This window comes from Rhinichthys klamathensis, unplaced genomic scaffold (assembly GCF_029890125.1).
Source record: "Rhinichthys klamathensis goyatoka isolate OS25496 unplaced genomic scaffold, OSU_Roscu_1.1 h1tg000463l_1, whole genome shotgun sequence".
NCBI lineage: Eukaryota > Metazoa > Chordata > Actinopteri > Cypriniformes > Leuciscidae > Rhinichthys > Rhinichthys klamathensis.
In genome coordinates, this window is record NW_026606952.1 from 267,501 (window position 1) to 292,500 (window position 25,000).

The 25,000-nt window shown below is 45.5% G+C and overlaps 1 protein-coding gene across 1 annotated transcript in view; it reads left to right on the forward strand.

The window, feature by feature from the left end:
* The window catches only part of col5a3b (collagen, type V, alpha 3b), a 67,235-nt gene that overhangs the window by 41,708 nt on the left and 527 nt on the right, over positions 1-25,000 (forward strand). The window contains exons 25-64 of the mRNA XM_056236757.1: positions 42-95; positions 567-611; positions 5,926-5,979; positions 8,688-8,795; positions 10,829-10,882; positions 10,963-11,016; positions 11,106-11,150; positions 11,240-11,293; positions 11,453-11,497; positions 11,638-11,691; positions 11,764-11,817; positions 13,080-13,133; positions 13,258-13,365; positions 13,468-13,557; positions 13,978-14,031; positions 14,510-14,617; positions 14,700-14,807; positions 15,606-15,659; positions 15,733-15,786; positions 15,864-15,971; positions 16,062-16,115; positions 16,206-16,259; positions 16,641-16,694; positions 16,812-16,865; positions 16,959-17,066; positions 17,879-17,932; positions 18,006-18,059; positions 18,151-18,204; positions 18,291-18,344; positions 19,064-19,171; positions 19,316-19,369; positions 19,448-19,501; positions 19,582-19,689; positions 19,765-19,818; positions 19,910-19,945; positions 23,110-23,163; positions 23,241-23,511; positions 23,620-23,732; positions 23,912-23,980; positions 24,058-24,291. Coding sequence (XP_056092732.1) covers positions 42-95; positions 567-611; positions 5,926-5,979; positions 8,688-8,795; positions 10,829-10,882; positions 10,963-11,016; positions 11,106-11,150; positions 11,240-11,293; positions 11,453-11,497; positions 11,638-11,691; positions 11,764-11,817; positions 13,080-13,133; positions 13,258-13,365; positions 13,468-13,557; positions 13,978-14,031; positions 14,510-14,617; positions 14,700-14,807; positions 15,606-15,659; positions 15,733-15,786; positions 15,864-15,971; positions 16,062-16,115; positions 16,206-16,259; positions 16,641-16,694; positions 16,812-16,865; positions 16,959-17,066; positions 17,879-17,932; positions 18,006-18,059; positions 18,151-18,204; positions 18,291-18,344; positions 19,064-19,171; positions 19,316-19,369; positions 19,448-19,501; positions 19,582-19,689; positions 19,765-19,818; positions 19,910-19,945; positions 23,110-23,163; positions 23,241-23,511; positions 23,620-23,732; positions 23,912-23,980; positions 24,058-24,291 — 3,054 coding nt within the window. The remainder of the gene's footprint in view (positions 1-41; positions 96-566; positions 612-5,925; positions 5,980-8,687; positions 8,796-10,828; positions 10,883-10,962; positions 11,017-11,105; positions 11,151-11,239; positions 11,294-11,452; positions 11,498-11,637; positions 11,692-11,763; positions 11,818-13,079; positions 13,134-13,257; positions 13,366-13,467; positions 13,558-13,977; positions 14,032-14,509; positions 14,618-14,699; positions 14,808-15,605; positions 15,660-15,732; positions 15,787-15,863; positions 15,972-16,061; positions 16,116-16,205; positions 16,260-16,640; positions 16,695-16,811; positions 16,866-16,958; positions 17,067-17,878; positions 17,933-18,005; positions 18,060-18,150; positions 18,205-18,290; positions 18,345-19,063; positions 19,172-19,315; positions 19,370-19,447; positions 19,502-19,581; positions 19,690-19,764; positions 19,819-19,909; positions 19,946-23,109; positions 23,164-23,240; positions 23,512-23,619; positions 23,733-23,911; positions 23,981-24,057; positions 24,292-25,000) is intronic.

Here is a 25,000-nt window from a genome sequence, read left to right on the forward strand (position 1 = left end):
GTCTTCACATCCCTGATTGCTCTTGTGTGTGTGTCCTGAAGGGTGCGTCAGGTGTCCAGGGGCCTGTGGGATATCCTGGACCCAGAGGAGTCAAAGTACTGATGTCTTCTTCTAGCACACCTCTTGAATCAACACTGAGTGCCTTAACCTGCAGTTCCTCCACTGGCCACTAGAGGCCGGCTGCAGAAGAAACTCACTCCCATAGACACGCATGTTAAAATGCCCAACTTTACAGCAGAAAAACGCATGTTTACAGTCGGGTGCAAAAAGTGGTTTTGGTCTATATATCTAATGTTGCCCTTCATGACGACTGTGAGCGGGGTGAATATTTTTATAACTCATCCGTTTAAACTATATTAAGCCTTAAAGTTGTGCATAATTAAGGGTGTGGCCACTTGATTGACAGGTGGATTGCCGCTGATGTCACTGCTAGCCGTTTGTCTGCTGTGTGTTAGCGTCACGTCACCTCAGCTAATCCGCCTCACTGCACATGTTCGTTTACCGGGAGTGACGCGCTAACAAGTGTATTGACTGTACGTGTGTGTGTGTGTGTGTGTGTGTTTTAGGGTGCTGATGGGCTCAGAGGACTAAAGGGCAGTAAAGGAGAGAAGGTGAGATCATCACTTATCATCATAATTCATAATTTCAGTCTGACATCGACCAATAATCACCAGATTTTATAAACACCCTGAAAGTCAAGTCAAGTCATCTTCATTTATATAGCGCTTTTAACAATGGATTGTTTCAAAGCAGCTTTACAGAGATAAACATATAATTTAAGGTAACAGATTGTTTTGGCGTTATAGCGGTTCTTGAATAATGTTACTTCCAGCTAAAGTTAACTTTGATTGATTCACCTCCGTCGAAATGATCAGACTTTAAACGCGAACCACTTGAAAGACCAGCACATCTTCATGTATCACGTCTCCAGACATCATGAGGCATAATAATCATCATCTCCAACGATCATCACACGTCATGATATCATAACACCCCCTGACTTCATATCATAACACCCCCAGACTTCATATCATAACACCCCCTGACTTCATATCATAACACCCCCTGACTTCATATCATAACACCCCCAGACTTAATATCATAACACCCCCAGACTTAATATCATAACACCCCCAGACTTCATATCATAACACCCCCTGACTTCACATCATAACACCCCCTGACTTCATATCATAACACCCCCAGACTTAATATCATAACACCCCCAGACTTCATATCATAACACCCCCAGAGTTCATATCATAACACCCCCAGACTTAATATCATAACACCCCCAGACTTAATATCATAACACCCCCAGACTTAATATCATAACACCCCCTGACTTCATATCATAACACCCCCAGACTTCATATCATAACACCCCCAGACTTCATATCATAACACCCTCAGACTTCATATCATAACACCCCCAGACTTCATATCATAACACCCCCAGACTTCATATCATAACACCTCCAGACTTCATATCATAACACCCCCAGACTTCATATCATAACACCCCCAGACTTCATATCATAACACCCCCAGACTTCATATCATAACACCCTCAGACTTCATATCATAACACCCCCAGACTTAATATCATAACACCCCCAGACTTCATATCATAACACCCCCAGACTTCATATCACAACACCCCCAGACTTCATATCATAACACCCCCAGACTTCATATCATAACACCCCCAGACTTCATATCATAACACCCCCAGACTTAATATCATAACACCCCCAGACTTCATATCATAACACCCCCAGACTTCATATCATAACACCCCCAGACTTCATATCATAACACCCCCAGACTTAATATCATAACACCCCCAGACTTCATATCATAACACCCCCAGACTTCATATCATAACACCCCCAGACTTCATATCATAACACCCCCAGACTTCATATCATAACACCCTCAGACTTAATATCATAACACCCCCAGACTTAATATCATAACACCCCCAGACTTAATATCATAACACCCCCAGACTTCATATCATAACACCCCCAGACTTAATATCATAACACCCCCAGACTTAATATCATAACACCCCCAGACTTAATATCATAACACCCCCAGACTTCATATCATAACACCCCCAGACTTCATATCATAACACCGTCAGACTTAATATCATAACACCCCCAGACTTAATATCATAACACCCCCAGCCTTAATATCATAACACCCCCAGACTTCATATCATAACACCCTCAGACTTAATATCATAACACCCCCAGACTTAATATCATAACACCCCCAGACTTCATATCATAACACCCCCAGACTTCATATCATAACACCCCCAGACTTAATATCATAACACCCCCAGACTTAATATCATAACACCCCCAGACTTCATATCATAACACCCCCAGACTTCATATCATAACACCCCCAGACTTCATATCATAACACCCCCAGACTTAATATCATAACACCCCCTGACTTCATATCATAACACCCCCAGACTTCATATCATAAAACCCCCTGACTTCATATCATAACACCCCCAGACTTCATATCATAACACCCCCAGACTTCATATCATAACACCCTCAGACTTCATATCATAACACCCCCAGACTACATATCATAACACCCTCAGACTTCATATCATAACCCCCCCAGACTTAATATCATAACACCCCCAGACTTAATATCATAACACCCCCAGACTTCATATCATAACACCCCCAGACTTCATATCATAACACCCCCAGACTTAATATCATAACACCCCCAGACTTCATATCATAACACCCCCAGACTTCATATCATAACACCCCCAGACTTCATATCATAACACCCCCAGACTTCATATCATAACACCCCCAGACTTCATATCATAACACCCCCAGACTTAATATCATAACACCCCCAGACTTCATATCATAACACCCCCAGACTTCATATCATAACACCCCCAGACTTAATATCATAACACCCCCAGACTTAATATCATAACACCCCCAGACTTCATATCATAACACCCCCAGACTTCATATCATAACACCCCCAGACTTCATATCATAACACCCCCAGACTTAATATCATAACACCCCCAGACTTAATATCATAACACCCCCAGACTTCATATCATAACACCCCCAGACTTCATATCATAACACCCTCAGACTTAATATCATAACACCCCCAGACTTAATATCATAACACCCCCAGACTTAATATCATAACACCCCCAGACTTAATATCATAACACCCCCAGCCTTAATATCATAACACCCCCAGACTTCATATCATAACACCCTCAGACTTAATATCATAACACCCCCAGACTTAATATCATAACACCCCCAGACTTCATATCATAACACCCCCAGACTTCATATCATAACACCGTCAGACTTCATATCATAACACCCCCAGACTTCATATCATAACACCCCCAGACTTAATATCATAACACCCCCAGACTTAATATCATAACACCCCCAGACTTCATATCATAACACCCCCAGACTTCATATCATAACACCCCCAGACTTCATATCATAACACCCCCAGACTTCATATCATAACACCCCCAGACTTCATATCATAACACCCCCAGACTTCATATCATAACACCCCCAGACTTAATATCATAACACCCCCAGACTTCATATCATAACACCCCCAGACTTCATATCATAACACCCTCAGACTTCATATCATAAAACCCCCTGACTTCATATCATAACACCCCCAGACTTCATATCATAACACCCCCAGACTTAATATCATAACACCCCCTGACTTCATATCATAAAACCCCCAGACTTCATATCATAACACCCCCAGACTTAATATCATAACACCCCCAGACTTCATATCATAACACCCCCAGACTTAATATCATAACACCCCCAGACTTCATATCATAAAACCCCCTGACTTCATATCATAACACCCCCAGACTTAATATCATAACACCCCCAGACTTCATATCATAACACCCCCACACTTCATATCATAACACCCCCAGACTTAATATCATAACACCCCCAGACTTCATATCATAACACCCCCAGACTTCATATCATAACACCCCCAGACTTCATATCATAACACCCCCAGACTTAATATCATAACACCCCCAGACTTCATATCATAACACCCCAAGACTTCATATCATAACACCCCCAGACTTAATATCATAACACCCCCAGACTTAATATCATAACACCCCCAGACTTCATATCATAACACCCTCAGACTTCATATCATAAAACCCCCTGACTTCATATCATAACACCCCCAGACTTCATATCATAACACCCCCAGACTTCATATCATAACACCCCCAGACTTAATATCATAACACCCCCAGACTTCATATCATAACACCCCCAGACTTCATATCATAAAACCCCCAGACTTAATATCATAACACCCCCAGACTTAATATCATAACACCCCCAGACTTCATATCATAACACCCTCAGACTTCATATCATAAAACCCCCTGACTTCATATCATAACACCCCCAGACTTCATATCATAACACCCCCAGACTTCATATCATAACACCCCCAGACTTAATATCATAACACCCCCAGACTTAATATCATAACACCCCCAGACTTCATATCATAACACCCCCAGACTTCATATCATAACACCCTCAGACTTCATATCATAAAACCCCCTGACTTCATATCATAACACCCCCAGACTTCATATCATAACACCCCCAGACTTCATATCATAACACCCCCAGACTTCATATCATAACACCCCCAGACTTCATATCATAACACCCCCAGACTTCATATCATAAAACCCCCAGACTTCATATCATAACACCCCCAGACTTAATATCATAACACCCCCAGACTTCATATCATAACACCCCCAGACTTAATATCATAACACCCCCAGACTTCATATCATAAAACCTCCTGACTTCATATCATAACACCCCCAGACTTAATATCGTAACACCCCCAGACTTCATATCATAACACCCCCAGACTTCATATCATTACACCCCCAGACTTAATATCATAACACCCCCAGACTTCATATCATAACACCCCCAGACTTCATATCATAACACCCCCAGACTTCATATCATAACACCCCCAGACTTAATATCATAACACCCCCAGACTTCATATCATAACACCCCCAGACTTAATATCATAACACCCCCAGACTTCATATCATAACACCCCCAGACTTCATATCATAACACCCCCAGACTTCATATCATAACACCCCCAGACTTCATATCATAACACCCCCAGACTTCATATCATAACACCCTCAGACTTCATAACATAAAACCCCCTGACTTCATATCATAACACCCCCAGACTTCATATCATAACACCCCCAGACTTCATATCATAACACCCCCAGACTTCATATCATAACACCCCCAGACTTAATATCATAACACTCCCAGACTTCATATCATAACACCCCCAGACTTCATATCATAACACCCCCAGACTTAATATCATAACACCCCCAGACTTCATATCATAACACCCCCAGACTTAATATCATAACACCCCCAGACTTCATATCATAACACCCTCAGACTTCATATCATAACACCCCCTGACTTCATATCATAACACCCCCAGACTTCATATCATAACACCCCCAGACTTCATATCATAACACCCCCAGACTTAATATCATAACACCCCCAGACTTCATATCATAACACCCCCAGACTTCATATCATAACACCCCCAGACTTCAGCACGTCTCCATAAATCACCTTTATCGGACATCTTTAGACATCAGATTAAATCTGACATCATCACAGCTCAATCATGTCCTGTTCAGATGTGATCAGATGTTTTCCAGAGGTTTCTGGAGCATGTGAAGTGTGCACATGTTGATGGATTGTTATGTGTGTGTGTGTGTGTGTGTGTGTTCAGGGTGAAGACGGTTTCCCAGGAGCAAAAGGAGAAATGGGTTCTAAAGGAGACAATGTAATAACACAAACACACAAATGAAACACTAACTGACACACAAACACACAAATGAAACACTAACTGACACACAAACACACAAATGAAACACTACTGACACACAAACATACAAATGAAACACTAACTGACACACAAACACACAAATGAAACACTAACTGACACACAAACACACAAATGAAACTCTACTGACACACAAACACACAAATGAAACACTAACTGACACACAAACACACTAATGAAACACACAAACTCACACACAAACACACTAATGAAACACACAAACTCACACACAAACACACTAATGAAACACACAAACTTACACACAAACACACAAATGAAACACTAACTGACACACAAACACACTAATGAAACACACAAACTCACACACAAACTCACTAATGAAACACACAAACTCACGCACATACACACTCGTGAAACACACAAACTCACACACATACACACTCCTGAAACACACAAACTCACACTACTAAAACACACTAATGAAACACACAAACACACTCCTGAAACACACAAACTCACAAACATACGCACACAAACTCACACGCATACACACACAAACTCACACACATACAGACGCATACACACACAAACTCACGCACATACATACTCGTGAAACACACAAACTCACACACATACACACTCCTGAAACACACAATTTCAGGCACATACACACACAAACTCACGCACATACATACTCGTGAAACACACAAACTCACACACATACACACTCGTGAAACACAAACTCACACACATACACACTCGTGAAACACACAAACTCACGCACATACACACTCGTGAAACACACACTCGTGAAACACACAAACTCACGCACATACACACTCGTGAAACACACAAACTCACACACATAAACACTCGTGAAACGCACAAACTCACGCACATACACACTCCTGAAACACACAAACTCACACACATACACACACAAACTCAGGCACATACACACACAAACTCACACACATACACACTCGTGAAACACACAAACTCACACACATACACACTCCTGAAACACACAAACTCACACACAAACACACTAATGAAACACACAAACTCACACACAAACACACTAATGAAGCACACAAACTCACACACAAACACACAAATGAAACACTAACTGACACACAAACACACTAATGAAACACACAAACTCACACACAAACACACAAACTCACACACAAACACACTAATGAAACACACAAACACACAAATGAAACACTAACTGACACACAAACACACTAATGAAACACACAAACTCACACACAAACACACTAATGAAACACACAAACACACTAATGAAACACTAACTGACACACAAACACACTAATGAAACACACAAACTCTCACACATACACACTAATGAAACACACAAACTCACACACAAACACACTAATGAAACACACAAACTCACACACAAACACACAAATGAAACACTAACTGACACACAAACACACTAATGAAACACACAAACTCACACACAAACACACTAATGAAACACACAAACTCACGCACATACACACTCGTGAAACACACAAACTCACACACATACACACTCCTGAAACACACAAACTCACACAACTAAAACACACTAATGAAACACACAAACACACTCCTGAAACACACAAACTCACAAACATACACACACAAACTCACACACATACACACACAAACTCACACACATACACACGCATACACACACACAAACTCACGCACATACATACTCGTGAAACACACAAACTCACACACATACACACTCCTGAAACACACAATTTCAGGCACATACACACACAAACTCACACACATACATACTCGTGAAACACACAAACTCACACACATACACACTCGTGAAACACAAACGCACACACATACACACTCGTGAAACACACAAACTCACGCACATACACACTCGTGAAACACACACTCGTGAAACACACAAACTCACGCACATACACACTCGTGAAACACACAAACTCACACACATACACACTCGTGAAACGCACAAACTCACGCACATACACACTCGTGAAACACACAAACTCACACACATACACACTCCTGAAACACACAAACTCACACACATACACACTCCTGAAACACACAAACTCACACACATACACACACAAACTCAGGCACATACACACACAAACTCACACACATACACACTCGTGAAACACACAAACTCACACACATACACACTCCTGAAACACACAAACTCACACACATAGACACACAAACTCAGGCACATACACACTCGTGAAACACACAAACTCACACACATACACACTCCTGAAACACACAAACTCACACACATACACACTCCTGAAACACACAAACTCACACACATACACACACAAACTCAGGCACATACACACACAAACTCACACACATACACACTCGTGAAACACACAAACTCACACACATACACACTCCTGAAACACACAAACTCACACACATAGACACACAAACTCAGGCACATACACACACAAACTCACACACATACACACTCGTGAAACACACAAACTCACACACATACACACACAAACTCAGGCACATACACACACAAACTCACACACATACACACTCCTGAAACACACAAACTCACACACATACACACTCGTGAAACACACAAACTCACGCACATACACACATGCTGTTACCCCCTGTGTGTGTGTCAGGGAGACTCCGGCGCCCCCGGGATGCGTGGGGAGGACGGCCCCGAGGGCCCCAAAGGGCAGGGCGGCCCCCTGGGTGAATCCGGACCCTCGGGCATCGCTGGGGAAAAGGTGAAGTAGTCTGATACAACATCATCATCAATATTATTATTGTTATTCTCTTTATTGTCACACATACACAAGTGTACCGACGGGAAATTCTTAGGTGCGAGTCTCTGAACATGGCACTATAACTACACAATATATAAACAACTAACAGAAATAACAAAATACAGAAATAACAGTATACACATCTGAATGCAGTGCAGGGGAAGTGAGGTGTGTGGTGATGTTTGGTGTAGATGTGTTCTTCATATCCAATATCAGTTGTGAGTAGGGTCGGGTATCGGTTGAATAACACTGTACTTTATAAATAAAATATACATTACAAATATAGTTACAGAAGTTATTCAGTGAAGAACGAGTCTCAGTCTTGTGTTGTGTGATTAGTGTGATTATAGAGACGGCAGGAATATTAGCGCTGTCACTTTAAGAGCTGCGGGTCCAGTACACTGATACACACGAGGACAGAACACACTCTCTCTCGCTCCAACGCTTTACACTCACACTGAAATACTCAGAGGAGTCGATAAGAGGAGTCGATAAGATAAGAGGAGTCGATAAGAAGAGTCGATAAGATAAGAGGAGTCGATAAGAGGAGTCGATAAGATAAGAGGAGTCGATAAGATAAGAGGAGTCGATAAGAGGAGTCGATAAGATAAGAGGAGTCGATAAGAGGAGTCGATAAGATAAGAGGAGTCGATAAGAGGAGTCGATAAGAGGAGTCGATAAGATAAGAGGAGTCGATAAGAGGAGTCGATAAGATAAGAGGAGTCGATAAGATAAGAGGAGTCGATAAGAGGAGTCGATAAGATAAGAGGAGTCGATAAGTGGAGTCGATAAGATAAGAGGAGTCGATAAGTGGAGTCGATAAGAGGAGTCGATAAGAGGAGTCGATAAGAGGAGTCGATAAGAGGAGTCGATTAGATAAGAGGAGTCCATAAGAGGAGTCGATAAGTGGAGTCGATAAGAGGAGTCGATAAGAGGAGTCGATAAGAGGAGTCCATAAGAGGAGTCCATAAGAGGAGTCCATAAGAGGAGTCGATAAGAGGAGTCGATAAGATAATAGGAGTCGATAAGAGGAGTCGATAAGATAAGAGGAGTCGATAAGAGGAGTCCATAAGAGGAGTCCATAAGAGGAGTCGATAAGATAAGAGGAGTCGATAAGTGGAGTCGATAAGATAAGAGGAGTCGATAAGATAAGAGGAGTCGATAAGATAAGAGGAGTCGATAAGTGGAGTCCATAAGAGGAGTCCATATGAGGAGTCCATAAGAGGAGTCGATGAGAGGAGTCGATAAGAGGAGTCGATAAGAGGAGTCGATGAGAGGAGTCCATAAGAGGAGTCCATAAGAGGAGTCCATAAGAGGAGTCCATAAGAGGAGTCGATGAGAGGAGTCGATAAGAGGAGTCCATAAGAGGAGTCCATAAGAGGAGTCGATAAGAGGAGTCCATAAGAGGAGTCCATAAGAGGAGTCCATAAGAGGAGTCCATAAGAGGAGTCGATGAGAGGAGTCGATAAGAGGAGTCCATAAGAGGAGTCCATAAGAGGAGTCCATAAGAGGAGTCGATAAGAGGAGTCCATAAGAGGAGTCGATAAGAGGAGTCCATAAGAGGAGTCCATAAGAGGAGTCCATAAGAGGAGTCGATGAGAGGAGTCGATAAGAGGAGTCCATAAGAGGAGTCCATAAGAGGAGTCGATGAGAGGAGTCGATAAGAGGAGTCGATGAGAGGAGTCCATAAGAGGAGTCGATAAGAGGAGTCGATAAGAGGAGTCGATAAGAGGAGTCGATAAGAGGAGTCGATAAGAGGAGTCGATAAGAGGAGTCGATAAGAGGAGTCCATAAGAGGAGTCCATAAGAGGAGTCCATAAGAGGAGTCTTAGATTTTATAACAAATATCCGATTCCTGACCTCAAGTTTTTGATTCCAGAATTAAAAGTTGTAATAGAATGAAAAGATTATATTATATCAGGCACCCTTTTTGCACTCTGATTTTGTCCTTTTTTGCTCATCTTTCCCTTCTGATTTCGCCCCTCTCCCCGCAGGGAAAGCTGGGCGTTCCCGGTTTGCCAGGTTACCCGGGGCGGCAGGGCCTGAAGGTGAGCAGAGCAGAGCAGAGGCAGAGGTCAGCTGTGTGTGTGTGAGAGTAACCGCTGGTGTTGTGCTGCTCTCTCCTCAGGGTGCGGACGGGTTTCCTGGCGCTGTCGGCGTCCCGGGAGAGAAGGGAAAGAAGGTCACTGACAACATCACTATCTTAAAAACACCTCATAAAACACTTAAGTGTGTAAATGTGCGCTGATGTGAGTGTACTGTGTTTCTCAGGGTCCACCGGGTCCTGCAGGGGCCGCGGGTCAGAGGGGGCCCAATGTGAGTGTCTCCGGCCACACTGAACATCATCACCATCCAGCCTGAGCCACAACCAATGTGTGTATGTGTGTGTGTGTGTGTGTTATCAGGGTGCTCGAGGAGGGAGGGGTGCAAGAGGACCCACTGGGAAATCAGGAGACAAGGTCAGAGGTCATATCAGATCTATAATACAACATAATAATGAGCTGAAGCCAAACACTTGTCTGTGTTACCGTCATCACTGTGATTATGAGTCTATTCTGATGCACTGTTGATATTATTGTGTTGAAATGACTGTAAAGGGATGAACATCTCTGTTCTAGGGGTCTTCGGGACACGACGGCCCCCCAGGGCCCTCAGGAGAGAGAGTAAGATAGCGTCACACACATGTTCAAATGTCCAAACTGGACTGAAACCTGGAAATTAATTTACTAAAATTAATCAAATGCAAGTAATTGAGTGTCATTGATCATGTGACTTGATTAATGTATGTGCTCGAATACTGCAGGGACCACAAGGGCCTAATGGCCGTGTAGGTGAGATGGGCCCCAAAGGACCCAACGTGAGTGACCCTCCTCTTCACCTCATATGATGATACGACACGTACAGTATTCTCAACATGTGCTGTTTGCAGGGGCCTGGTGGGAAGGACGGGCTGCCGGGTCATCCAGGCCAGCGGGGGGAGCCGGTGAGTCCTCAGGCTTGTGGAACTACAGAGGTCATGGGCTGAATCCGAAATCGCCCCCTTTACCCTCAGACAGGGCGTTATCTGAGGGGACGGGCATTTGTAGTGGTGTCCGAAACCATAGTGGACTTTATCGAGTGCACTCATTCTATCCCACAATGCACCGCAATAATGAGTGCACAACCGATGCACGCTTAACGGCTGAACGAATTCAATCGCTCTATTTCATTCACTCCTTCAAGTGAACAGTATTAGTGGACTGACGTAGGGAATAGTGAATGAGGGTTTAGGGGGCGATTTGGGATTCAGCCATGATGTATTTGTAGGCCAGCCCATATTGGTCCCTTCAGACTAAAATCCCAGTGGGATTTTTTATTTCCATTCTTACTCGTTTTCTACATCATGAAAATCTTTACAAATGAAGACTGTGGTTTTGTTCCATTGAACCAGTCAAACTATAATCTTTAATTTAGTTTGATCAAATATTAAATGTATCAGCAATATACTCACACGTTGATGAAAACGTACATTCAAATTATTACAAATATGTGGCCTTTATTTGCTTCTGTTTGCTGTTTTGATTTGGGTTGGGAATTTAGCATTTACATTTAAGCGATTCCGATTCTTACTGATTCCTAGTTTCGATTCCAATATGGTAAAAAAAAAAGTATTTCTTATGTCTTTTTGCAAACCATCCTGTTGCAGCTGAATACCACGCTACACAAGGATCCGCAGCCTAAAGAACAACTAACTAATAAACTAGACTAACTAATATAAATTTCAAACATTTTTTTAAAGACGACAGTCAGTAACACAATAAGAACAACAAGCAAATTAGCACAAATAAATACAACTGAAGAAGTGTAAATCAAATGTAAAATAACACTGCATGGTTTTCGTTTTATAAATAAAATATAGATGAATCCTTGTTAAAGCTACTGGAGTTATTCAGTCAAGAGCAGTGAGTTCTTGTGTTCTCTGATTAACAGTAATAACACTGACGGGACCAGGTTTATTAGGCTACTGTCACTTTAAGACCGAATGCAGGATCTGATATACTCTTACACATGCGTTTATGATCACTTAAGACATAACCTACTGTGTATTCGTCCGCAAGAAGACACAAAAGAGTTCTCTCGCATCTTCTTGAGCTTAAACAGTTTAAAACCACATTAAAATGCACACACAGGAATCAAAAATGTGTATTTAATAACAAGTATCCGATTCCTAACCGTAGTTTTGATGGTGTGTTGTTCATCCGGCAGGGTTTCCAAGGAAAGACGGGTCCTCCGGGACCATCCGGTGTCGTTGGGCCGCAGGTGAGTGCATCGCTCAGGGATCTTTTAAGAAGTCTTCCTAACTGGGTGGATTCTTGGTTTTTGTTTTTTTGTTTAAACTAATGACCACAGCTGTCGTTCCCTCTGGCTGTGACTTTGTGTCCAGGGTAATACAGGAGAAACCGGACCGATGGGAGAGAGAGGACACCCGGGCTCCGCGGGACCAGCCGGAGAGCAAGGTTTACCTGGAGCCGCTGGGAAAGAGGGAGCAAAGGTGCGACAATCATCCTCATCAACGATGACACTTCCTTCTGTCTGCGCCTCCCTTTCATTTCTGTCATCATCTCTTCATATCATGCATGTGTTCGGTCCTCAGGGCGACCCTGGAGGCTCGGGTACTTCAGGAAAGAGCGGTCCAGCGGGTCTGAAGGGTTTCCGCGGTAGTCGTGGAGCACCGGGTGCCATGGTAACAATACTGTATCCGCCTGTTTTACGATTGTTGCCAGTGATTCTTTATGTTGCTATATGACCTCAATTGACCTATCGGTAAGCCCCTCCCCTCGAACGCAGATCAGCCAATGGCAGTTGAGTATCAGTTGCATAGGGAACTCGGACATCTTTAGGTTTCAGTGCCATAGAGAAACATTGGAAGATCCGAAGCCCTCGTCAGTTTATGGTGTTTATGCTACAGAAATGGTAAAGCGATGTGCGTTGGGTGATGTGGGCGCAGTAACCTGGTTCCCTGAGGATCCAACCCCAATCCCAGTGAAGGTTGTCATTGTCAAGACTGTAAACAGTAACTTAGGGGTGCGGGGCTTACCGATAGGTCAGTTGGACTGCTGCTGATTGGCCAGTGTTGTCATGTGACCTGTGCTCTCTTGTTTAGGGGCCGGTTGGATTAAAGGGCGGGGCGGGGCCGATCGGGCCCCCTGGACCTTCTGTATGTGACCTCATTCTGCAATCTCACAAAAACACATAGAGGGCTTATGACCTGGAGATGTTCTAGACTGATTTTCACACTCTGTTATATATACCGTCAAACCAAAACTTATTCAGACTCCTTCAACCAAGCAATGCTTCATGTTGTTCAGTCTGTGTGTAAAAAGAGCATTAGCAATTACGGAAAACACACTTCAGCAAAACATCATCAGCTCAAAGTGGAGGAATTATTTCTGGGCCCACATTGTTATAAATGTTACTGGTAGTCACTGTATGAAGAGTTTTTGGGTATAATGTCACAGTTTACTTTATTTTGCTCTCCTCACTTACATAAATGAACTATAGTGTCCTGCACACACTAGTGAAACAAATATCAAAAATTATATCTGGTGTCTGAATAATTTTTTGGTTTGACTGTATGTATGTAGATAGTAAGTATATTAACTTATTAATTCACAAATATGTGTGTCTCTTCCCAGGGGCCCACAGGGGAAAGGGGCCCCTCTGGATTGGCTGGTGCCATTGGTCAGCCTGGTCGACCTGGAACCGTCGGTGGGCCTGGACCAATGGGAGAGAAGGGAGAGCCAGTAAGACACGCCCCTACGCACATGCGGTGATAAATCTCCGCCAGTGATATGTGTGTGTGTGTAACGGTGTGTTTGTGTACAGGGAGAGAAGGGTCTGATTGGACCCGCGGGACAGGATGGTGAGCAGGGGCCGGTGGGATTGCCAGGAGCCGGTGGCCCTCCAGGACCCCCCGGAGAGGATGGAGATAAGGTGATGTTCATGTGTGCTTAGTAGAGATGATGTTTGTAATCTAGTTGTAAAAATGACAAAGTTCCAGTGGGTCCAAACCTCCAGGGCCTTCAAGGCAGTAACCCAAGCTGAAGAGGGTGCACTCTGGCTGGGGAGAGATTTCAATCTCCACCCTGGTGTGAAACCTCCAGAAAAAGAGGCTGATTTTCTGAAAGTGCTTTTCAGGCAGCGTGCACCTCTCCTGGGGATGAATAAAGCCCAAAGCCCATGGAGGAATTGACTCTGGGCATGACTCTGAAGCCACGCTCTAAAAATGGGTTAGGTTTATAGGAATAAATACAAAGATTGCAAAAAACAACGTATAATATTCGGCAGGCAATTTTTAGTCAATTTTACAAATTAGCTTCCACAAATTCAGTGGTTCAAAATATACAGAAAATTCATCTTTTCAAATCCGGAGACTGCAGGAATAGATTACGATTAATACTCTCCATCTGCTGTAAGTGGACCTCACCAGCAGGGGGTGCAAGCGGCTGTTGACGAACACAAGAGCAACGGATCAGAGAGTCATTCATTCATAAAAACTGATTTACAGAAATGAAGCAAGCGGTAAAACCATTTGGCATTAAATTACTTCCATACACACCAGACAGGAAGAAAGCACCAGAACACCCTAACATAGTGCCATTGTGTTATACAGGCAAACACCGCTCTTGTTTTCCAAATCTATATTTATTCATTGCTTGATGGTTTAACTTTGGTGTGTTTGTGTGTGTTTGTATGTTTGTGTGTGTTTGTGTGTGTTTGTGTGTTTGTCAGGGGGAAACAGGAGCTCCAGGACAGAAAGGCAGTAAAGGAGACAAAGGAGAATCAGTGAGTGGCTGAAATACTGAAACACACACACACACACACACTGCTACTAATGACCAGCTTGTTCTGCTCTCAGGGGCCCGCAGGTCCAGCCGGCACTCAGGGGCCCGAGGGCCAGCCGGGAGCACCGGTGAGTGTGTTTGAGGAGGAACTCCATCGCTGTGTTCAGAGAGTGTGTGTGTGATCGAGTGTGTGTGTGTGTGTCAGGGTGTGGATGGCGAGACTGGTCCTCCAGGACAGCAGGGCATGTACGGAGAGAAGGGAGACGAGGGCTTGAGAGGATTCAAGGGCTCCAGGGGCCCCGGGGGACTACAGGTACATGATCATTCACTGTCCCTCCTCCAGTACGGATTATTATATAATCATATAATACAGGTGTGTGTGTGTGTGTGTGTGTGTGTGTAGGGAATGCCCGGTCCTCCCGGAGAGAAAGGAGAGAGCGGGAATGCTGGTCTGATGGTGAGCTCATCGATATATCTGTCAGTTATGATCATGTTTATTAATCTCTATGTACTGTGACTCAGAGTGTGTGTGTTTGTGTGTTTCCAGGGTCCTCCTGGTCAGTTCGGGCCCAGAGGAGCTCAAGGGCCCTCTGGTGGACAGGTACACACACACACACCTTCACTTTCTAAACTCAGGATTTTATCAAAAGCTAATAATTAATCAAAACAATACAAAAGTACAATTAAAATAAGTTAATATTTTTTAAATAAAAAAAATCAAAATAAAACCCTTACTAAAAAAGATGAAATATTTTACTTGTCTACCTGCATGTCATGTGACCATTATCTGACATCAGAGAATCGTGAGCATGTGAATGTGCTGTTCAATTATTGAAATATTAACTTACAATCTCAGGGGGACTTCAAGTCAATATTTTAGCTCAAAAAGGCTTCAGCTGAAAAACGTTTGGTAACCACTGATCTACAGCACACACACACACACACACACACACACACAGACTCACACACTTGTGTGTTTCAGGGTCCTCCTGGTCGTCCTGGTGTTCGTGGTCAGCCTGGTGGAGTGGGTGAGAAGGTTCGTTACAGTTAAACATGAGTTGATGGTGATGATGATGATGATGATGGTGATGATGATGATGATGATGATGATGATGATGATGATGATGATGATGATGATGATGATGATTGACAGGGTGAAGATGGCGAGTCAGGTGATCCTGGAGCTGTTGGTGTTTCTGGCAGCGCAGTGAGTCCTTCTCTCCTCTGAACATCCTGTGTGACGCGCATCACTTCCTTCATCTCTGCAGCAACACGTGTGTGTGTGTGTGTGTGTTGTCAGGGGGAGAAGGGCGAGCAGGGAGAGAAAGGGGACACGGGGCCCCCAGGAGCGGCAGGTTCTCCAGGAGCCAGAGGAGCATCTGGAGAAGACGGAGCGAAAGGCAATGCGGTCAGTGTGTGTGTGTGTGTGTGTGTGTGAGTGTGTGTGTGTGTGTGAGTGTGTGAGTGTGTTTCACACTGTAAAAAATTATGTTCTTCCTCAGTATTTCTATCTTGTTTTCCATTACACAAATATCTAACCATATACAAGTCCCCTGTAGTCAATCATTTTATCCCTTAAAACTCATCTTTAATCACCAAAATTACATATTTAAATGTTTTATTTCTTGAAAATAATTTCTTCATGCCTTACAATATCTTGAATGCAACTCGACACCCTTGCCTCATTTAGTATACGCGGTTCAATGAATATGCAAATTAGCCCCGGCTCCACTCACTCACACCAGCTCAACAATTGTTCAGAAAAATATCTAGTCGTTTTCACAAATGTATCTTGATTTAAACTCATCATGAAAGGGAAGTAGCGCTGGTGTTTTCTCCTCTATTGTGTCGTATATCGAGTGAACCGCTTCTGTACAAAAACACATGTGGGCGGGGCTTGATTGTGTCTGTGAGGAATTGATTGGATGGTTGTGGTTTGCTATTGGCTGATCTCATGTGAGTGACAGGTTATAGCCCCGCCCACATCATCAGAGAAGAGGAGAGATGCTGCAAGAGGAACTGATTCTGATTCAACAATATTAACACAATAATGATGTGCACTGATAAATCATTTAGAATAAACACGGTGATATTCCATAAAAATGGTCAATTTCAATTTCCTGGTGACTTTAAGAATATTTCTACTGGAGAACACGGATTTAGAAACTCTATTTCGCAGTGTATCGTCTGCTGACGAACCCTCTCTCTGATTCCCTCCAGGGTCCGATCGGGTTCCCTGGAGATTTGGGCGCTCCTGGAGAGGCGGGGGTTAACGTGAGTATCTCCAGTGACGTCAGGCAAGCACACTGTGATCAGCCATGATGAAACATCTCGTCTGTCCTCACAGGGGATCGACGGCAGTGCGGGATCGAAAGGAGATCACGGGGATCCTGGGAAATCTGTGAGTCTCTTCTATAATCATGTCAAATAAGTTTCAGATAGTTTGAGTTAATGATAATAACTCTGGTTTCACGCATTGCTCTGGGGATTAGGGCCCGCCAGGAGCCTCCGGAGAACCGGGACCTCCGGGAAGACCGGGACGCAGGGTGAGTGTTTGTTTGTGATCGATCAGCTGTGTGTTTGTGTACTTGTGGAGCTTTGCGTGTTTATATGTGTGTGTATCCTCGTTTAGGGTCACTTGGGTCCTGCTGGGAAAGAGGGGCGGCCGGGCCTGAAAGGAGACAAGGTGAGAAAGTCAGTTCGAAACTCAGACACACTGCATCTGAACTAGAGGATAAATCACTGAGGCTTCCTTCACAGCTTCTGTCACACTGGGTAAGCTCCGCCCACACTGAGATCTCATTGGTCCAGTGGTGTAAAGCAGTGACACACTAAACCAGCAGTCGGCTGTCGGCCAGGGCCATTGGTTTTGTGGTGTGTTCTGCACTGTCGGCCCCCGTCTGATGATTTCCCCAGTTGAGCATGTTGGACGGCGCCGATAGCCTCGTGGGCAGCACCGGCATATAGCGCTGTTGTGCTTAGGGCCCGAATCCTGGCTTGTGGACCTTTCCTGATCCCGTCCTCTCTCTCTCTTTCTCCCACCTCTATACTATCCTATCACAATTAAAAATATATATTTAAAAAAAAGTCAGAATTCATGTTGAATCAGCAGGGAATCCCTGAGTACGAAACTTAAGTCAAGTCAAGTCACCTTCATTTATACAGCGCTTTTAACAATATGGATCGTTTCAAAGCAGCTTTACAGTGATAATAGGAAATTAATAGAATATATATATTGTTTTGGATTTACTTACACAACACTGTTTAACTGAAAACAGAAGCAAACGCTCAGTTGTAGTACACTCTTGACTGAGGTCTGAGAGGATGCTCTAGGGAACTAATGGTCCTCCTGTTGTCCTTCACGTTCACTTGAATTGTTGACACTGGATCTGTGTCCGTGTTCAGGGAGCTCCGGGGTACGAGGGCCTCATGGGAAAGCCGGGGCCGGTGGGCGGTCAGGGGAACTCTGGGAAGGCCGGACCTCAGGGGCTTCCGGGAATCCCTGGACCAGCGGTGAGCTGCTTTCCTACATTTGTTAATGGTTTTCTACAGACTCATATTAAACTTTCTCTACTCAAACCCACGTAATATCAAGTAATATCATCCAGTAATATCTATTATCTAAATGCATGTTCACATTCTCTCTCTCTGCTGTAGGGAGAACAAGGGCTGAACGGACCCCCAGGTCAATCGGGACCCCCGGGGCCGATGGTAAGGCGTCATTAATCACTCCTCATGCGCTGATCTTTAATATGATGTCAGACTGATGATGTCATTGCACGTGTACAGGGCCCCACTGGACTGGCTGGACTGAAGGGAGACCCGGGCAGGAAAGGAGAGAAGGTACGTCATCTCATATACACACAGACACACACACACTGGAAATACACGTGAGTATATCTGTGTGTGTGTGTGTGCTTCAGGGTCATGGCGGTCTGATTGGTTTGATTGGGCCGCCGGGTGAGTTCGGAGAGAAAGGTGATCGAGGACTGCCGGGAAACCAGGGGCCGCAGGGAGCCAAAGGAGAAGAGGTGAACACACACACTAATAGACACACATTCACAAGCGCATACAAGAAGATGATTTCACTGTGTCTCTGCTGACAGGGTCCAGTTGGACCTCCAGGACTCAATGGACCACCAGGACCACCGGGACTGTCTGTAAGTCTAATCTTCAGACCCATCAGGGTGTTGTGTATGCGTTCGGGTTTGTTCTTGTGTCACAGCTTCTGTCTGTATCACTGTGTTTCAGGGATCCATGGGACAGAAGGGATCTAAAGGAAGCCAGGTGACACACACCGAATTTCATCTCATTTGTGGGATTTCGCTCTGATCATGTTTTGACATCTATTTGCATAAGAGTGTTAGCATGCGACTGAGTTCTCCACCATTTATAGGTATGAATTTAACAGATGCCTTTATTAGCCGCGTTTCCACTGTCGGGCCAAAAGCGGGCGGCTAGTGCGTGCCAGGGCCAGTCGCGTTTCCACTGTCACTTCCGGGGCTCGAACGGCCCAACGGCCAGGTTTTCTGGCCCACCGAATAGCTTGGTCCAAAGCGCGCCAGCTCGGGCTTGAGGAGTGGTTATGAACAGAGTCAGAGTTTCCCTGAGTCTGGAGACGCCAGCGCTGGATGATTCTATACCAGCTAACATCAGCTTTAAAGACGTTTAACCTCATTTTAGCTCAAAACTCACTTTCATGTTTGAATAACTTCTGTTTGTGATCTGATGTGGATTCTGATCACTGTACTGTATTTATATGCGATGCAAAAGACTATGTGCACTAACCATTACAACAGTAAACATGGTAAACACGACCGCTTGAAGAAATCAGATAAATCATATAGGCTTTCACAATCAAGTTTTTATTTGACCTGTCAGTACGTCTCGTCTCTTTATACCGGACTGTCTGATATATACTATCTGCTCCTTAGGTCGTAGTTTTGGTGGCATCTTTGTAGAAATGATCCTTCTTTCTAAATGTGATGTAAACACAAGCTATGTAACTAAACTGAAACAGACGCGGCTGAGTACTTAATTCTGAGGACTTAAGTGTCTCCTCTTTCTTTTGTGATTTATTGGTAAATACCACTTTATCTCTGTGTGACTAATGTGCAATCTTGACAAATTAATTCATTATGATCAATGTGTCACTTTTATTGTAAACCTGTGGTAAAACATCGATGCTTGAGTTTTAAATCTTTAAGTAAGCAACAAAAATACCAAAGGAACAAAAATACCAAACAAAAATACCAAATAGAAGTTTTATCAGAAAACTAATCAGAAAGAAATCAATGGAAACATGGAGATCGCAAAACGAACATGATAAATGTGGTCCATTTATCATGTTCGTTTTGCGATCCCCAAGTTTCCATTGATTTCTTTCTGATTAGTTTTCTGATAAAACTTCTATTTGTTGGTGAAGTGATGCTGTTCCAGACAGGCGTGTTACGGGTGTGTTTTAGTGAAGCGCTGCAGAGCTTCTGGCCCGACAGAGGAAACACAGCAGGTTTTGGGCTCGGTGCTCCAGACCCGAGGCTATTAGCCCCGCCTGCCCGCTTAAAGCCCTCCTCACACTGGCCTGACAGAGGAAACACAGCAGGTTTTGGGCTCGGTGCTCCAGACCCGAGGCTATTAGCCCCGCCTGCCCGCTTAAAGCCCTCCTCACACTGGCCTGACAGAGGAAACACAGCAGGTTTTGGGCTCGGTGCTCCAGACCCGAGGCTATTAGCCCCGCCTGCCCGCTTAAAGCCCTGCTCACACTGGCCCGACAGTGGAAACACAGCAGGTTTTGGGCCCGGTGCTCCAGACCCGAGGCTATTAGCCCCGCCTGCCCGCTTAAAGCCCTCCTCACACTGGCCCGACAGTGGAAACACAGCAGGTTTTGGGCCCGGTGCTCCAGACCCGAGGCTATTAGCCCCGCCTGCCCGCTTAAAGCCCTCCTCACACTGGCCCGACAGTGGAAACACAGCAGGTTTTAGGCCCGGTGCTCCAGACCCGAGGCTATTAGCCCCGCCTGCCCGCTTAAAGCCCTCCTCACACTGGCCCGACAGTGGAAACACAGCAGGTTTTGGGCCCGGTGCTCCAGACCCGAGGCTATTAGCCCCGCCTGCCCGCTTAAAGCCCTCCTCACACTGGCCCGACAGTGGAAACACAGCAGGTTTTGGGCTCGGTGTTCCAGACCCGAGGCTATTAGCCCCGCCTGCCCGCTTAAAGCCCTCCTCACACTGGCCCGACAGTGGAAACACAGCAGGTTTTGGGCCCGGTGCTCCAGACCCGAGGCTATTAGCCCCGCCTGCCCGCTTAAAGCCCTCCTCACACTGGCCTGACAGAGGAAACACAGCAGGTTTTAGGCCCGGTGCTCCAGACCCGAGGCTATTAGCCCCGCCTGCCCGCTTAAAGCCCTCCTCACACTGGCCCGACAGTGGAAACACAGCAGGTTTTGGGCTCGGTGTTCCAGACCCGAGGCTATTAGCCCCGCCTGCCCGCTTAAAGCCCTCCTCACACTGGCCCGACAGTGGAAACACAGCAGGTTTTGGGCCCGGTGCTCCAGACCCGAGGCTATTAGCCCCGCCTGCCCGCTTAAAGCCCTCCTCACACTGGCCCGACAGTGGAAACACAGCAGGTTTTAGGCCCGGTGCTCCAGGTCCGAGGCTATTAGCCCCGCCTGCCCGCTTAAAGCCCTCCTCACACTGGCCCGACAGTGGAAACACAGCAGGTTTTGGGCCCGGTGCTCCAGGTCCGAGGCTATTAGCCTCGCCCGCCCGCTTAAAGCCCTGCTTACACTGGCCCGACAGTGGAAACACAGCAGGTTTTGGGCCCGGTGCTCCAGGTCCGAGGCTATTAGCCCCGCCCGCCCACTTAAAGCCCTGCTTACACTGGCCCGACAGTGGAAACACAGCAGGTTTTGGGCCCGGTGCTCCAGGTCCGAGGCTATTAGCCCCGCCCGCCCACTTAAAGCCCTGCTCACACTGGCCCGACAGTGGAAACACAGCAGGTTTTGGGCCCGGTGCTCCAGGTCCGAGGCTATTAGCCCCGCCCGCCCACTTAAAGCCCTGCTCACACTGGCCTGACAGTGGAAACACAGCAGGTTTTGGGCCCGGTGCTCCAGGTCCGAGGCTATTAGCCCCGCCCGCCCACTTAAAGCCCTGCTCACACTGGCCCGACAGTGGAAACACAGCAGGTTTTGGGCCCGGTGCTCCAGGTCCGAGGCTATTAGCCCCGCCTGCCCGCTTAAAGCCCTGCTCACACTGGCCTGACAGTGGAAACGCGGCTATTCAAAGCAACTTAAAATAAAGGAACAAAAGCAATTCGTCACAGAGCTCATTCCACCACACTGGAACAGAGAGGGTGAAGGGTCTGGAAAGCGAGAGTTAGCGTGTTCTTATCAGTCTGTGAGCTCATGAACACCAGTGGATACTGAATAATGTGAATGATGTGGTTTATTTAAGGGCCCTATTGGACCCAGAGGAGATACCGGTCCTGCTGGACCCCCAGGACCCCCGGTGAGTCTCCAGTCCTCATGTTTTTAGGATGAATAAATGCCAGAAGGAGAATTAACAGAACAAGCGTCTCTGTCCAGGGTTCTCCTGCGGTGGGAATGGTGGCTCCTCCGGGACTGGACGGCCGAGGGAAGAGGAGGAGACATTCGGAAGTGGACGGAGCCGCTGTGGAGGACGGAGAGATGCAGGGCGAGGAGGCTCAGGGGGAGGAGAAGGACATGGAGGAGGTGTTCGCGTCTCTGTCGTCCATGAAGACTGATGTGGAGGGACTCAGAACTCCCCTGGGAACCTTCCACAGTCCCGCCCGCACCTGCAAAGAGCTGTGGATGTGCCACCCCGAGTATCCCGACGGTACGGGGATCCAGTCTGCACTTGATCCAGTGCTGGAGAATGTTTTTCACATTCTAGTGTTGCGTTCTCAGTCCGATCCTGATTTCTCTATATGACTTCTGACCTCAGGTGTTTACTGGATTGACCCCAACCAGGGTTGCCATAGAGACGCGTTTAAGGTGTTCTGCAACTTCACAGCAGAAGGTGAAACGTGTCTCCAGCCACACAGCAGCATTCAGTCGGTGAGATCTTTAATCACACTACACCTGGAAAATAATAGAGTTGGGATGAAGTCATGATGTAAACCTGTCCTTCTACAGCAGAAGCATTGGTTTAACTTTAGATGAATACCTTAAGCTTTTATACCTGCCAAGTGTCATCAGAAATAAAGTGACGTGTGAATGATGTTTATTGTGCACAGGTCAAAATGGCTTCATGGAGCAAAGAGAAACCAGGAACCTGGTTCAGCCAGTTCAAGAAGGGCTCACAGGTCGTCCATTATTGTGTTGTTGTGTTATCTTTAGCCTCTGTCCCTGCATTCACACTCTGTCTGTCTGCCTCGTGTAGTTTTCGTATGTGGATGTGGACGGAAACCCCGTTCATGTGGTTCAGCTGGGTTTCCTGAAGCTCCTGAGTGCCACGGCCCACCAGAGCTTCACATACGTGTGCCAGAACTCGGCCGGCTGGCTCGACAGCGCCTCCCTCAGCTACACACACGCACTGCGCTTCAGAGGCGGACACGGGGAGGAGCTGACGCGGCAGAACACACACTACATCCAGCCCACGCACGACGGCTGTCAGGTACACACTCGCCCCGTCTCACTGTGAACGACTCAGAATCAATCCATATGAACAACTCAATGAATCTTGAATCAATCCATAGGCTGAATCAAAACTTAGGCTGAATCTGAAATCACCCCCTAAACCCTCATTCACTATTCCCTACGTTAGTCCACTAATACTGTTCACTTGAAGGAGTAAATGAAAAGGAGTGAGCGAATTCGGACAGCCGTTGAGCATACATCGGCTGTACACTCATTACTGGGGTGCATTGTGGGATAGAATGAGTGTACTCGATAATGTCCACTATGGTTTCGGACACCACTACAAATGGCTGTCCCTTCAAATAATAACGCCCTATTTGAGGGTATAGGGAGCGATTTCGGATTCAGCCTTAGTGACTCCTGAATCAATCCATATAAGCGACTCAGTGAATCCTGAATCAATCCATATAAGCGACTCAGTGAATCCTGAATCAATCCATATAAGCGACTCAGTGAATCCTGAATCAATCCATATAAGCGACTCAGTGAATCCTGAATCAATCCATATGAACAAGTCAGTGAATCCTGAATCAGTTCACATAAATTACTCAGTGAATCCTGAATCAGTTCACATAACTCATTGAACACAGTTGCCTCTGTCATGTGACGTTCCCCGTGTGGTGTGTTGTGTTGTTTCTCATGTGACGTTCCCCGTGTGGTGTGTTGTGTTGTCTCTCATGTGACGT